The following is a 16046-nucleotide window of genomic DNA, read 5'->3' on the forward strand; positions in this document are numbered from 1 at the left end:
AGCCAAAGCTTCAGCCTCACTTTTAGGCAAATATGTCTTTCATGTTGGACCTCCGATGAAATCCTTGAATAGCCACTCCAATGAGAGGATGTTTTTGGAGTTTTTAACATGTTCTTGTTGCATTTTTCCCATGATGGGGGACATTTATTAAGAAAATTACACTTATTATTGCGTTTGAGTATTTCATAATTTAAATCATGGTGAATCCGGAGCAGATGAAAAGATGCCGTTTGAAAAGGCTTGTAGTTGTAAAGTTAATACTACAATTGGCGGCCATAAACCTCCCTGCTCTGCTCCATTCCGATGCATCCACTGGCAGATAAATAGATCCGCAGAATTATTATATTTATTATATTTGGAAGACCAACTGGGATTGCTTTGAAAACAGATCAAAAGATGATTGGAGTGGGACTTTAATTAATATTTGAGGTTAAAGACAATATGTCCTATTAAAAAATAGTGTGTGCAGAGATTTGGAATCACGCATCGCCTTGTTTGATCGCCGCTTTTGTGACGTGTGACCCGTCTGTAGGAACACTGCCGAGTGGTTCGGGGTGGGGGACGACTGTGAGACTCAGCAGCAGCTATGGCACAGGAGGAGCATCCGTCACTGCAGCCAGCGCTACGGCAAGCTGAAGACCGAGTACAGGGAGGCGGAGACGGCCTCCAGCATGGACCAGAGTTTGGACTCACCGGCCGGACACAGGTTCCCCAAAGTACGTGACCCTGAGGGCAGAGCGTCCACGCCGTCTCTCAGCCAAAATGTAGAAAACAAGTCTGCTCAGACTCACAAGGAAATCAGGCACTGCAAAAGTGGAACCCCTATGAATAAGTTAAAATGTCTTAAAATTGGAAACAAATTTCTTTAAATAAATCTGCAGGTTGGCTAAGACGAATGATCTTACCAAGAATTCTTATTTTAAGAAAAGAATTCTAGTCACTAAGACATGTTTTCCTAAATTAAGATTGTTTTCACTAATAAAAACTGTCTTGATAAGATTATTTTATCTTGCAAGACAGAAAATAAGACATTTTTTCTTGCTTTCTTTAGGTTAAGTTTTTGCAGCATGAAGCTCTGGTGGAATTTTCCTTTCAGACTCAAACGCATGCTGTTAGCGGTGGCATAATCCCTTTTCTTGTCAGATCGTGGACCCCCTGGCGCGGGGACGACCTTTCCGGACCCCAGATGAGCCGGACGGGCGCTCCCCGAGGACGCCCCATTCCATGCAGGGGGGTCCTTTCACTCCAGGGGTCACCTCGCTCAGCTCCTTCACCAGCTACAGCCGCTTCTCCAAGCGGAAGAGGGAGTCGGTTGCCCGCATGAGCATCAGGGCCGCTTCCAACCTGCTGAGGGTGAGGAAGAGGAGGGGGTCTTTGTTTCTGAGATTAGTCTTTATCAAAAGTTCAAAACTTCTGTTTGAGCTTTTATTACTACTTTCTTTTGTAGAAATCAGGTCCAAATGAACCCAAGACAAAACATTTAGATTCCTGCAAAAACTTGATTATTTGGACGATTCTGAACAAACTTTCTACACAAAATTGTTCATTCTAATATCAAGGTCACATCATTTTTTATGGTTTTACACAGTTACTTATTACTGTGTAAAAAATACATTTGTACAGGTTTTCTCTTCTAATTTTTACAGACGTTAAGTTGAAAACATTTAGTTAATAATATTTCTGATGTGTCTCACAAAAATGTTTGTTATTCAGCTTCTTTAGACTTCTTTACCGTAGTTTAAAAAGATGAAACTCTGAACGTTTCTTTTTTAAAATTTCCTATCATAAAACTAATCAAGTTTATAAGTTAGAGATTAATTCCACAAAATTTGACTAAGCTGTCATTTGTTCGCTGGTGCAAATATAAGGTTGTTTAAACTATATAAGGTGTAAATTATTAGTGCATTGAAAGATATTGAATTAATTAAAGAGACTTGCAGCAAACTCTCAAGTTATAAAACAAAAAAAACATTTATTGTAATGAAAACTAGCTTCATAAATGCTCTCAGACACTTGCTCAGCCTCTGACGTACCTTTTCCTCACCTCTGATGTGGTGGTTCCTCTGGCGAACTGAAACCGCTTCCAGATCGTGTGACGGTTGTCCTGTGCTGTTGTTCAGGGGCGCAGCGGCCTGGCGGGGTCGCAGACCGCCCGAAGTTTCCCCCGGAAGAGCTTCCTCCAGCACGGCTTCACGGGAGAGGACACCGTGGACTCTGCAGACACGTCTGCATCCGTTTTCTTCAGCAGGGTCAGTCGTCTCTCCGTCATGGCCACACTTCCTGGTTTTCCATCGCCGTTTCAGCTTTTTGTGTTTGGCAGTTAGCTGGAGCTCCATCCTAGATGATGTTTTTTTTGAGTTTTCAGCAGTTTTTACTCCCTGTGAGGATGAGCTCTTTCTGACAGTTCACTTTCTGCTTATGAAAACTAAAGAGCTGATTGTGTGCAGGAGCAGCTATTCCTGAAAATGTAAAGATCTAAAAGCTTAAATATTTTTTCCTATTGAAGATTATTCACTTAAGGCTTAGAGGGCAGTGGAAGACAAAAAAGTCCTGAATTTCAGAGACGTTTTTTTTCTTTTCCTGAGGAAAATCTTCAAGCTGACGTCTGATCACCAAAGAGCTTCAGCTCAACAGCTTGTCTGCGTCTTAAATGTCTGAGCTTTTTCTTTGCTGTTTTTAGGCTGATGTCCACGATGATTACTCTATGGCCGATGAAGTGTTTGATTCCCCTCCCTTGTCTGCCAATTTAGGTCCATCTCATGAGCCTGCCCAGTGAGTAAACCTTCATTTACTAACACCGACAGAATACCGGATCCTTGAAACGCCATTTCTCACAAAGCTGTAAAACATGCTTGTTGTTTATAACTGACATCTAAGTTCTGCTCGTCCTTCCAGCCTCAGTAAGGGCGACTTCGTGACCCCCAGATCACTGAGTGTGCCGGCAGAACCAAGTCAGCATCGGCGAGGTCGGCGAATCGCTTCCCAGGTGAAGCACTTTGCCTTCGACAAGCCGAAGCGTCAGTACGGCATGGGCGTGGTGGGGAAGTGGCTGAACCGGCATTACAAAAACAGCCTCAGCAGCAACGTCCAGAAGCAGCTGGACGATTTCCACAGCCACAGGTTGGCATCAGAACCACAGAATCCACCTCACTACAGTGGTCCCTGCTTTGTTGTGGGAGTTCTGTGGAAATCTGTGAAGTGGGATTCCAGATGTTTTAAGGCTATAAAGCTCCTCACTAAACACCTTTTCCACTTCTCAGGCAGACAAGAACATTTTCACACTTTCCTCTCTTGTTTAAACTCTCAAAGTTCAAACGTTCGTAGAAAAATAAGTCCAGTTTTAAAGAATGGAAACAAAGATCTGAACGCAACCGAAGATTAAGATTAGTTAAATTGAACGCATTCTGTACAGTTGACAGGTCACAGAGGAGAGTTATTATAAAACGATAAGTTTACCAATTTTTTAGGTATGTTTTTTTAATAATAATTTTTAAATGTCTCAATGAGCAGCCACCTGAACCTGTAAGAACTTTTATTTATAAGTAAAGTCTTGTTTCCACTGAGCGGTCTGGTCCAGAAAATCCATGTTTCCACTTAGAGTTGAGCCGCATTTTTCTATGGACCTACAACCAACAGGCGCCAAAAAAAAAGTACAATTCCGTCTGGCCTTTTATCGTGGAAACGCTCAAAATACTGGACTGCAACAGACCAAATCGTTGCGTACCGCTCCGTGGAAACGAGGCTTCAGAGAGCTGCTGCAGGCCAACTGTCAGGTTCCTTTTTACAAAATTCTTTTTTTTGCTCAAACTCCACTCTCTGTTTAAGGCTCAGAACTTTGGAATTTACTTCCCACTGGTTTGAAGTCTTTGACCAGTTTTAGCCTTTTTAAAAATGAAACTAAATATTGTTTGTAGGAAAACCTGTGTCGTTTTCTAGGACATAGTGTCTGCAGAGAGGCAGGAGTTTGGTAAAGACTTGTGGGCGGGGCCGTTGTTGTGGAGCAATCTCGCCCAATTTCCCATCGTGGCTTTGTTTACATTCTCTCCCGATAGCTTACAAACCCTCACAAGCTAACGTTGCCGGTGCAACAAAAATGTCGAGCAATATCAAAGCTCAGTTCTGATCCAGATTCCAGCTCGGATGAGGAAAACAAAGACGTTCATGGACCCATTTGTCTGCAAGTGGATGCATTTTTCTGTCTGCTTCTGATTCACCACATTTTGGATACAGAAATGCAATTTTTATCTTAATTTTTATTATACTTGTCCTCCTTACGAGAAAAATGCCACAAGAACGGGTTAAAAACACCATTTTCATTGGAGTGGATATTTAACGGGTTGGTCTGATGTGTGTTTTTATCTTTCTGATGAGTTTATACATTATTTTATGAATTTTCTAACATCTAGTATTGTGTTCTCATGTTTGTTATTCCTATTCTAATACTATTACTAATACTATACTACAATCAGTTTTTGCTGAAAGCATAAAAACTAAATTTAATAACTAAGTTGATTTAGTTATTTAGGAACTAAATTCAATTGAATTCTGTCTATGAGGAAGCAGAACATAATGCTCTGCCAGACGGCGAATATAGCGAGGGACCACTGTAACAGTAAAAATCATTAAATCTGGTTTTTAGAATTCAATAACATTTGAATCCATTGCTAATAAATTTGGGTTTGAGGTAGAATGATCTCACTGGAGTCATCTTTATTATGTAATTTTTGAAAAGTCCAAAACCACTACACATATTTCAGCTGCTTCAGCTGTTTTTTTCTTCCTGCTTGTGGTTTCAGGCCCTACTTCACTTATTGGGTTACGTTTGTCCACATAGTTATCACACTTCTGGCCTGCTGCACTTATGGCTTTGCCCCTGTGGGGTTTTCACAGCATTCGACAACAGATCTGGTGAGTGAAGCTTTGATCTTCATCAAAAATGCCCTCTGAACTCCAATATTTTTGCATGCGAGTTGGCAAGAATGACGCTTTTTATGGTAAAAAGGAGGCGGAAATACTGAAAATGTTTGTGGTTCATCTTTCCTTTGTTTAGTACTTTTAAAATTCCCGTTTTTCATTCTGAAAGTGATTCACTTTGTCTGTTACTGCGCTCTGTCGCCCTCTGCAGGTGCTAATGACCAAAGGCGTTTATGAAAGCGTCAAGTTCGTCCAGCAGGAGAACTTTTGGATTGGTCCGGGTTCGGTAAGTTGTCCACATGTTTCACTTGGAACGGCTCATGTGTTCAGACAGACAGTTATCACACACGAATGAAGCGAAGAACACTCTTTAGATCAGCGTTTTTCAACCTTTTTTTTGAGCCACGGCACACTTTAACCTTGACAAAGATCCCGCGGCACACCAGCATCCAAAAAAAAAAGGAAAAGCTCATAGTCTGTATTGATCTACAGCCTCTCCATGATCTCACGTGCATTTTGGTGATAATTGTGGCAGAAAAAGCTGGAAGCTGCAACTGTTTTTTCTAAAATAAAAGTTAAGTTAAAAGATTCAAAAACTGATGTGTGTTTGTTGTTGTTTTAAGACGTTAAGGGGAGAGACTCATTGTGCGCTGAGACGCTGTCACTTTAACCCAATGCATCATGGGAGATGTAGTGCAAAAATCTGTTTTGTTCACTTGTTCCACAGTCTTGACACCGGATTCTGTGGAAAGCTACACCGCTAAAGACGAGCTTTAGCTGGTATTTTTGGTGGAACTGAGAGACTTTATGAGCAGAATCGGAACAAGGAAGTGAAGACTTTAACCACTTCTGATTGGTCAGACTGATGATGTGATTAAGCCTCCAAGAATTATTGGTGGAGACAGTTTAAAGGGGCGGGACTTTTCCTAAAACAGAGCTTTAGTGGCAGCTAAATCGCGGTACCGTCATTCTTATCAAAATGTCTTTAATAGAATCAAATAAACACAAAGAAAAAAGTATTTTACCATCTTTCATATTCCTAACTTCTCAGTGTTTTAACAGGGTTTGTTTGGATGAACAAAGAGCTGAAATCCTGAGATGGAAAATGTTTTTAGATCAGTTAAGGAGGGCAATTTCCCTCGGTACACTAGTGTGCTGCGGCACACTGGTTGAAAAACACTCTCTTTAGAGGACTTGAAATGATGTTCTGTCTTCTTTGGCACTTCTTTCTGATTAATGTATTTTCAATCCTTCTCCTGGGTTTTCAGGAGGATCTGATCCACTTGGGGGCTAAGTTCTCCCCCTGCATGCGGAAGGACGCACAGATAGTCAAATTGATCCAAAATGCCCAAAACCTTGAGAGGGAGTCTGGCTGCTGTGTTCAGAACGATAACTCTGGATGTGTGCAGACGCAAAGCAACGACTGCTCTGTAAGGCTTTTTCATTTGTGCCCTTTTCACATTCTGAGTCAACCACTTTATATCTGTTTAGGTGCTCATGACCTAAACCTGGTGATTTGGTGACATGTGACCTACGGAGAAATCTGAAAATATGCAACTCTTTAGAATAAAAGGCGATTATGAGCTGTAAACATAATCAACTGAAAAACTGTGATATACACGACTCACAATAACTCAGGGATTTTGTGAAAAATTTAGTGGATGTCATGAACACAGTGTTTGTTTTACTTCACAGTTTTTCAGGAAAGGGAGGTAATTGTATATTGGGGTGACAGAAAGACCTCATTTTGTGTTTTCCTCATAACCGTCTCACTCTGTTCAGTTGGTCTGATTTATTGGGGCAGAAAAACGACAATTCTTAAAGATAAACCTTTTCAATGTTGCATCAATGTTAACATTCTTGGAGTCTAAAAAGCTGATTTAGCCAGTAAGTCATTCCAAGTTCATCATTCAAACAGTCATGAAGACACGACGTTGCTTAACAGATGTTAGAACAGGTTGGTAGTCGACAGTCGGGTGTTGCAGGTGAACTTGATGAATCTCAAAGTGTCATCAGCAAACTTTCACCAAGACACAGAATTACTGGCCTCTAGTGACAGGCCCAGGAGTGGAGCCCCGCCGATGACAGACCACAACAATAACCAGAACCTAAGGACCTCAAACGTGGTTTAGCAAACGCCAAACAGCTGCAGGCCCCGTTTACCAGATGTGAGGGGTACTCAGGTTTCCCCGCAAACCATTCGACTCCACCGCTTTGACTGGAATGACAGACAACTGTTGCTGGTGACTCCACTGACATCAAGACACCGTTAGACAAAAGACCATGTGACCTGGAACAGGCAGCAATGGTCTACCATCCTGTTCACTGATGAGTGTCAGGTCACCTCGCACAGAATCGATGGTCGTCAGCGTTGCTGATGAAGGCGAGGTGAGCAATAAGCCAAGGTCAACATGGTCTCCAGGGTTGGCTTTGGTGTAGGAGGAGCAACAGTCTGGACGGCCATCAAGTCTGTGCAAAACTCCTTTGACTATTTTAGGTGGTCCAGCCATGTACTTCATCATAGAACTATCATCATTCCCCAATTCTACCAGAACACCCCAACTTTCTGTTCGTGGATGATAATACTCCACCACATGGTGCCAGAAGTGTCACAGCTGGACTTCAGGAAGTGGAAGTGCCTTACATGGTGTGTCCAGCGATGACCCTTGACCTGAACCCCATAGAGCACGTCTGGGACCAGCTGAAGCAGAGACTGGATGGTCGGACCCCCAAAAGTAGAACGCCTCAGAACAGCATAATGATGCCAGTGAGGAGCACGAGACGTCACTGTCAAGCTGTTATTCCACACATGAAGGAAATACCTGCTAATGACATGGTCAATGATTGTTTTTAGGGGATATCTTTTGCATTGCCTTCATTTTAGGGGTAATTAATATCAAACTAATGAAATTGGTGTTTCTTCTCATTCATTGTTCTGAATATCAAAGGAAACTTTAAACATATTGAATTGAAAATCAAACAAAATAGAAAAAGCACTCGTAAATAACAATATCCCTAACTTACTGTGAGTAGTGTTCATGAAATATTTAAAATGCTTTTAGGGTAAATCTACATACGTTGTTGCTTTGAAGTGAGGATTCATTTAAAACTGTGATTGAATGCAGGACATGCTGGCAACCTTTATCAAGTGGAGAAATGAAACGGTGGACTTTAATAGGTCGTCAGGGGCCGTCTGTCATCAGGATCCCAGGTGAGGGTGCAGATCTCGATACAGATCCCAAATTCTGACCTCTGCCAGAACTGACTTGTGCCGTGTTTGATGTTGTGATCAGAGTCTGCGATGAGCCCGCCTCTTCCAAGACGATCAAGATTCACATGTGGCCAGACGACATCACCAAGTGGCCGGTGAGGGGCAATGGTTCCATTTTGAAAAAAATGTTTAAAAAAATTGGGGTGCTTTTGCATCAGGGGGTTTGGTTCACTCTAGCCTCCTCAGAGGATCTATAAATCCCACCTAGAATCTAGCTTGGACCAGTAGGAAAACTCTAATCTGGCTGGAAACAAGTCTTTGTACACAAGTTAGTCGGCATTACTACCCCAAACATCAGCTGTTGTTTTACTCCAGTCTGAGTTCAGACCATTGACTATCAGAGAACTGAACTGACGTCACCCTCAGAAAATGGAAAATAGAAAATTGGCTCTAACCAAATTAAGTCAATGGAGTCACCATTTTTTCACTTCAGTTTACGTCACAGTTACGTTGGTAAGCAGTGATTTCTTGGTTGGTTTGAGTCAATGTTTTTATGGCAACCAATCAGGAGTGAGCTTGTTGGAAGTCCACACCCCTACCACTTGAAAGCGGGCTACACCACATCTATCAATGAAACGTTTTGAACAGTGGGCATGGGGGCCAGCAGGCACCGCCTATTGATTCATCTGATTGGTCAGTTTATAACTTCTAATACCTTACACTACAGAAAAAGCATGAAAAAAGAGGATTATTAAGAACATTTAAAAGAAAAAGTATCAGAGCAGGAACGGTTCTTCTCACCAATAGAATGACTGAGTAACAGCTGTTTATTTCTCTATAGAAATCTATGGGATTTTGGCTTTTTGGAGGCAACATGTACTTCCTGTTTGGAACACCAGGGGGGAGGAGTCACTCAGTCCAGTTCTCATGCCCAGTCAGTACTTTAGAGTGAGAAAATAAACTGTTTTTTCCTGCTCCCAGCCCATTCAGAGTCCACCAGACTATCCTGGTGTGAAAGCGCCCCGAGTCTTTGATGCCATCGTCTTTATCAAAGGTGCATTTTCTCTACGAACCCCCACCTGTCTTCCTCTAGATCTGCACAATACCCACGACGTTTATCAAAACAGGCTTCAGACACTTGGACTGTAACATCATAGGCCGGCCTTGCTGCATAGGAACTAAGGGCAGGTAAAAATAGTTTCACTGATTTAACATATTTTCCCAAATATAATAACCCTTTAATAACAGAGCTTTAGCTCCAGGGTTGACATTCGTAAAACTACCGTACCTCTTTAACCTTTAACACAATTAACATGATTCCAGCAGATTCTGAAGGGGAGAAAAGCAGCATGACACCTTTAAACAAAGCTGTTTTTCTCCGTGTCAGAATCAGCGGATTCACGTTGATCGTGTAAACGGTCAAAAGACCATGTGGTATTTAGGTGTTAAAGGGTTAAAGAGAAGGAATACTTCTTTATAAAAAGAGTTTGGGATATGAATGGATCTGATTCTGGTTGATGTGTTTTCCTGTCTGCTACAGATGTGAGATCACAACTAGAGAGTACTGCTCCTTCATGCACGGTTACTTCCACGAAGAGGCCACACTGTGCTCACAGGTAGCGTGGGATGCCTTCATGTTTTGGTGGACCCTCCCTCTGCATTCCCATCTGTCTCTGATGTCCCCGCTGTCGCACAGGTCCACTGTCTGGATGAAGTGTGCGGCCTGCTGCCTTTCCTCAACCCAGCCATCCCCGATCAGGTCTATCGACTCTGGCTGTCCCTCTTCCTCCATGCCGGGTAAGTCACCAATGTGCTGAAATCTTTATTTACCCATTTTAATGGAGCTTTTATTCTCTGGAAGAGGTCTCCTCATCAGTGGTCATTGGGAGAATGTGGATGAATTTGGACATGATCTGTCTCTGCAGGTTGCTGCACTGTGTGGTGTCGGTGGTGTTCCAGATGACCATCCTGAGGGACCTGGAGAAGCTGGCCGGTTGGGGCCGCATTTCTGTGATCTACATCCTCAGCGGCATCACTGGGAACCTGGCATCGGCCTTGTTTCTGCCTTACAGGGCTGAGGTGAGCTGACGACTGCTTTTAAAGGAGTTTCTTACCAACACACTGTATCTGATGTAAAAGCAGACTCATTTATGGGATTAGTTTGGTTGGGATTAGAAAGCCAACATCTTTTAGGTATAAATGCTGTTAAGGCCATTTCAAAATAGAGATTGAAATCACTTTCTCTCATTTTGAGGAAACTTTCCTGGCTGTATTTCACTTTTTCCCTTGTTTTATCATATACAAAATCACATACATCACTCGTACTGAAAACTGCCTTCTAAATCCTATTATAGATGGTAAATGGCGGATACTTTAGCTTCCTCAAAGGCCCAAAGCGCCCGACAGTCACAAACCCACTCACCCATTCACACACATGGGCAGGTAGGGCGGGAATTGAACCTGCAATCTTCCGATCAGAGGTCGACCGCCCCCTGTCACATTTAAATGAACATTAATGGCTCCAAACTGTACGGCAGCAAAGCTCTGATATTGCCTGCTGCTTTATTTTGCTACGTTAATGTTAGTTTGGACTTGTGAGGCGCTACAAGCTAGCGGGGAAAAATGTAAACAAGGGGCTGATGGGAAATAAACGGAGCGAACTCCTACCCTCAACTCAGAGGAATTTCTAATGAACTCCTGCTGCTCTGCAGAAAATATGTTCTTTTGTTTTTTTATTTTGGCTAAAAACTGCACAAACATAATTAAAAGACCATTCCGAACACTTTGAAACGAGAAAAAGGATAATTAGAGTGCGACTTTAACTTGCAGTGGAAACACAAACTAAGAAAACCTGAGTTTATTTGACACTAAGTGAAACTGTCGTTTTCTCACTTCTTTTGTACTTTGTTTGTTGGGAATCTCCTTCACACTTGGTGCACATGTAATCCCAGCAATGACCTCCTAAATCTCTTAATTCCATTTGGATGAATTAGGACGATGATTGCCCTTTATCCATTCTTCAGAAACCCAGCATGCTTCCTGTCTACCCGTTTTCCCCGCCTCCATCCTTAAAGAGTTGTGGATCATTTCATTTCCACTTCTTTACCGTCAGATCTCCGCTTGGATCTGCCGTCTCCGTGGTGATGGGATGTAGAACTTCCCTTTCCTCCTCTTGCTTTCCCTTTGTGCCCCTCAGATTATTTTAGATCATTTCTCCTGCAGAGGATTATCAGAGCAGACCTGACTGCCCCGGTCTGGAGAAGGCCAAAAGTTGGCTGCCAACTCTCTCTGGAATGTGATCGTGCCGATTCCCAGAGAGCTTTGCTTCATGTGGCAACGAGTTCATGTGAAAAGAGCGCTGCCATCCAACCGGCAAACGTCTCCGAGCACAAGCCGAGTGAAACATAAGAAACTTCCATACTTCTTCAGAGTGACACCACCGCGAGCGCCGCTAATCCGGATGTAAATTTAGTGGCTTTGCAGGGATGAAGCGAGGAGCTCTGGGAATAGAAAACTGGTTAGTAAAGGATGGAACCACTGCTGTTCCTCGCCAAACTCCTCCTGAGAACTCGGTCCCGTCGACTGTCCGGGACAAAGCTTTGTCAATACCGTAATCCCGTCCAGAGCGTCCTGCTGAAGGAAAGTTGAAGCACACTTACTGACACAAAAGATTAAACGTGAGCGGGAAAGATTCCGATTAAAACTGCTAATTAGATTATGTCTGCTTATTGATCATTGCTTTTCTCTCTGTAAAAGCTGAAATTAGACTTTTTGTTGTAAAACCCCCCAACCCTAACACCCTGAAACTATTGTGTCAGAGTCAAAGCTTCTATACGGCCCCTCAATAGATTTCCAAGGAAATGATGAATGAATCATCCTGTTTTCCCAGCAGGTTTGGCCTCTCCTGCATGTGTCGGTAAGAAACCACTTTCCCCCTCCTGGAGAGTAGCCCGAAGCCATTATTCAGATTAAAGCCTTACAACTGCCCTCATGGGTGGATACGGGCCGTCTGTGGGCAAAATCAGGAAAGAAAATAAATCTTGAAACAGAGAGACCGCAAATGGTGACCCTCATCATACCAAGGACTCCAAGGACTACTGTGCACTTTTTTTTTTTTTGCTTGGAGATCAGTGAAGAAGCAGAACAAGTTAGTGTAGACGTGAACATAAAACACAGCATACAGGATTATTGTGCCACCCACATCGTGTATAAACTAAACTTATTCAGCTTTCTTTACAGTCAACCTGTAACCACCAGGAACAATGTGGGGCTCTTGCTCAAGGACACTTCAACACATAGACGGGCAAGGCGGGAACCTAACCTGCGATCAGAGGTCGACCGCTTTACCACTGCGACCACGGCTGCTCCTGGTAGTTAAAGTGACACCTGATGCTCTGAACTCCCACAACCGGGATGAAGGCGGTGATTTTATTTTAACAGGAACGCGTACAAATGGCTTGGTGCGTGTGCAAAGATCCTCTACGGCAGGGGTCGGGAACCTTTTTGGCCAAGAGAGCCATAAACGCCACATATTTTTAAATGTAATTTCGAAAGAGCCATACAATAATGTAGTGTCCTTTTCCCACACGGAGACTTAACCTCTTTTAAGGTTCTTTATTCTGGTTAATGCAGGCTGTAACAAATGCCGTAAATTAATTCAGCAGCTCCTGAATCTCTCCCGCCGAGACGAGAGCGCTTCTCCCAACTTTATATTCCCCCCTCCCGCTCCAGCCCTCCCATTTCCCTTATTCGGCCCATAGCTGAACCCCATTGGTCCAAATTAACTAACAACAGGCTGAGCGACAGAACTAAGAGCCAATCAGATCTCTGCTTGATGCGTTCAAGGAACTCCAGAACTTTTAACGCGGCCCAACAGCCAAGTTAAACTCAGTCCGCTACAATATGTTTAAAACTAAATATTCAAGTGAATGTGTGCATTTGATATAATTTCAACACTTTTAAAGTACAATAAGTCTGTGGATTATTTTTAATAACATTGTTATGCTGTTGCTAATAAATGATGAGTATTTCTCGTGGTAGTTTTGTTGATGGTCTAGTCTGGTTGATACGTGGTGAGTTTCTGCTTCGTTCAGGCGTTGAGACTTTAAACGTGATCATAGGTCTGAATGTTCTGTAAATGTGAGACAGACTGCTCACATGCAGACGCGGAGCCAAACACACACACTCACACGCTGCAGTGAGTGACGGGCAGCAGGTTTTATGTTTTTACAATCCCTGCGCGGTTCACCTTACTGACCGAGCCCACAACTCCACCCTCACCCTCTGCTTTCTCCCTCTCAGTCACATCCCGTCCCCGCTACTGCGCGCTCTTTCTCAGAGACGGGGGCGCGCAATTTTAGGCACGGCAATTCACAGGTTTCCGGCTGGTACAAACTCTGTGAAATAATAGATAATAGTAAAGTGATAATGCTGGCGCAGATCCTTCTCTCCAAGCACCGCTACTACTGTGCGCCTCTGCCATCGCATCGCGCCCGAGAAGGACTGGTCTAATGAAAAAGAAAAAATTAAAAATGTGTCTGCGAGCCACATGTGACCATCAAAAGAGCCATATATGGCTCGCGAGCCATAGGTTCCCGACCCCTGCTCTACGGTGACAGACGCCACACTCTAACATCATTTGTTATTTATTGCACTGAAAACAAAGATTTCCAATTTAAAAAAAATTCTATTTTCCCATGAGAAGTTCCCAAATCTCCTTATCTTGAGAAAACGAGCTAAAACCAATAATATCCAACATCGTCTTCTGAGTAAACCAGTTGAGTCGATGGGTTTCTTTTTTGCTACTCGTCACTGTAAACATTTCCTTTGAAGTTTCAGACAGAACATCCAATCGTTCAGCCTCTAACGAAGCGTCCTACGTTGAACGTCGTGTTTCATTCACATTCAAAGCACTGAAAGACCACATTTGTAAAATAATCCCTAAATGTGAGAAACTCTCGTCTTCATGTCTCCGTACTTTCTCGCTCTTTCCGCTCTGCTCATCACCTCTGTGGCCTTTCCACCCCCAGAATATCCGCAGGAAGCGCACGCCGCCTAAAGCGCCGCACGTCCGTCCACTTAAAGCTGCGCTTTAGGCGGATTATCCTGCAGGTGTTAAGTCATGGAAAATGACTCGCACAGCAAGACTGTGGAATGAGAGGAAAGCAGCTCCTCTCAAATGAGCTTTGTTTCTGTTTTTGTAAATACTACGTCTTTATGAAGTAAAAATATAATATTAATAATCCTCCTCATTTTTTTCAGGCATTATCACTAAAGTCGGTAATGTTTTAATCATCTCTAATTAGAAAACAGTTTCATCTTAAACTGATTAGCTTTAAGGACAGTTTTTTACTTTTGACTTTTAATTAGCCTTAAAGAATCCAGTAAAAAAATAAAAACGAATTCTGATCAAAACAGGATTTGTGGACGTTGTTGCCTCAAGATGGAGGTTAATAATAGTTAAGAATACAGCGTTATGTTTTACCAAAAGCTTCTCCGTCTTGACCATGGAGGAAGAGAACAGGAGGTTTGTTTACAGAGTCCCATCAAAATGGGATTTCTTACTATTATTTACAACGCTCCTCTCTCGTAACAGGATGAGGGAGTCAGTTCAGCCTCATAGATCTATAAACCTATGGTAAGAAAAGTAAAACCAAACTGGTACCAGCTTCCTAAAACCCCCTGTGGGACGATGCACCAGTTTGAGGTTCTTAGAAGCTCCATCTGCCTTTGCAGACTGCATTCACACACTAGATCAAACTTCACTGCAACTTCTATACAGTTATTGAATTCAGAAAAGACTAGAAATAATTTTTTTTTTCATATTTTTATGGTAAAGGATGGAGGTGTCAGCTGGGATATCAACTCAGAAATTTCAGAAATTCTTCATCTAATGTCATTAAATGTGATTAAAAAAGGCAAAGACAACTTTTACTTCTCACTTCCTTTTGGATATTTCTATTTTTCCTTCTTAAAGTAAATGTCTGAAAAAAAAGATCGTCAAAATATAAATGTATGACCAAAGGAGAGTTTCTGACATGTTTTTAGGCGTGTTTTGTGCAGACATCCCAACTTTACATCTAAATTCTTCCAACAAGTTTTGACATTTTTGCTGAAAATGTCACTTTTTCTGTTCAAATCTGAATCAGTGATTTATTACACCTTAATTAGATTCTGGTTTGTTCACCGTTGGCCTGCGTGTCCCAGCGCGGCGCACAGACGAACACGCAAACTCTTTGCTTTTTGACTTCCGCTGAAGAAAACTGTGGGGGTAAAAGTGAAGGCAGCCCGTCGTAGCAGCGAGTTGGTGTCCATCAGGCCGTATAACTGGAAGGTTGGGAGTTCAAATCCACAGTTGAGTCACACCCTGCTTGCATTAAGGGGTTAAACCACCAAATGGTTCCTGAGTGCGGCTGTGTCGGCAGCTCGCCGCTCCCCCATGGGGTGAACTGCGGAGAACAGATTTCGCACAGCTAGGTGCGTGACAGCTAATGGGGCTTTGACCTTTAACTTCCTGTGGCGTGGCGTCCTTCTGCTGTGCAGGGAGTGCCAGGCTGTCTCTGCGGCGTGGAGCTCGGCGGGCGGGGCTGTCTCCGTTTAACGCCTTCACAGATTAGCCATCTGTTTATGAGCGGCCCACGTGTCCAAACTGAGCTGCTCGCCGTTCACCGCCTGACCCACTCACTCCAACAGGATCCCTGAACAATGACCTGTTCCCACTCGGAGTGATCCTCACCCCAAATAGGAAGTGACCAACCATCTCTGGTGTCCTGGACAGATCCCATGAGTCCAGGGAGAGTCAGTCCACTTCTAGAGGCGTCTTCAGACCCGGCTAGCAGGAGTCCAATATTCAGACTAAATCTGGGATGTTTGTTAGCCGTGCTCCACACTTTAGCTCCAGAAAGTCCCAGCATTTCATCCA

The 16046-nt window shown here is 43.0% G+C and overlaps 1 protein-coding gene across 5 annotated transcripts in view; it reads left to right on the forward strand.

The window, feature by feature from the left end:
- LOC101165939 (inactive rhomboid protein 2) overlaps positions 1-16046 on the forward strand; it is a 37038-nt gene that overhangs the window by 19307 nt on the left and 1685 nt on the right. For 4 of the 5 annotated variants that reach the window (XM_011478340.4, XM_078947962.1, XM_020704306.3 and 1 more), the window contains 14 exons: positions 533-716; positions 1144-1353; positions 2121-2249; positions 2681-2772; positions 2896-3120; positions 4797-4908; positions 5126-5200; positions 6183-6344; positions 8040-8125; positions 8208-8280; positions 9219-9313; positions 9666-9741; positions 9822-9922; positions 10051-10204. In XM_011478340.4, coding sequence (XP_011476642.1) covers positions 533-716; positions 1144-1353; positions 2121-2249; positions 2681-2772; positions 2896-3120; positions 4797-4908; positions 5126-5200; positions 6183-6344; positions 8040-8125; positions 8208-8280; positions 9219-9313; positions 9666-9741; positions 9822-9922; positions 10051-10204 — 1774 coding nt within the window. Of the gene's footprint in view, positions 1-532; positions 717-1143; positions 1354-2120; positions 2250-2680; positions 2773-2895; positions 3121-4796; positions 4909-5125; positions 5201-6182; positions 6345-8039; positions 8126-8207; positions 8281-9218; positions 9314-9665; positions 9742-9821; positions 9923-10050; positions 10205-12364; positions 12528-16046 lie in introns of those variants that run through there. The other variant, XM_078947965.1, reaches the window with a different exon arrangement.

Source organism: Oryzias latipes, chromosome 1, assembly GCF_053564925.1.
Source record: "Oryzias latipes strain Hd-rR chromosome 1, Olatipes_Hd-rR_3.1".
Classification (NCBI taxonomy): Eukaryota; Metazoa; Chordata; class Actinopteri; order Beloniformes; family Adrianichthyidae; genus Oryzias; species Oryzias latipes.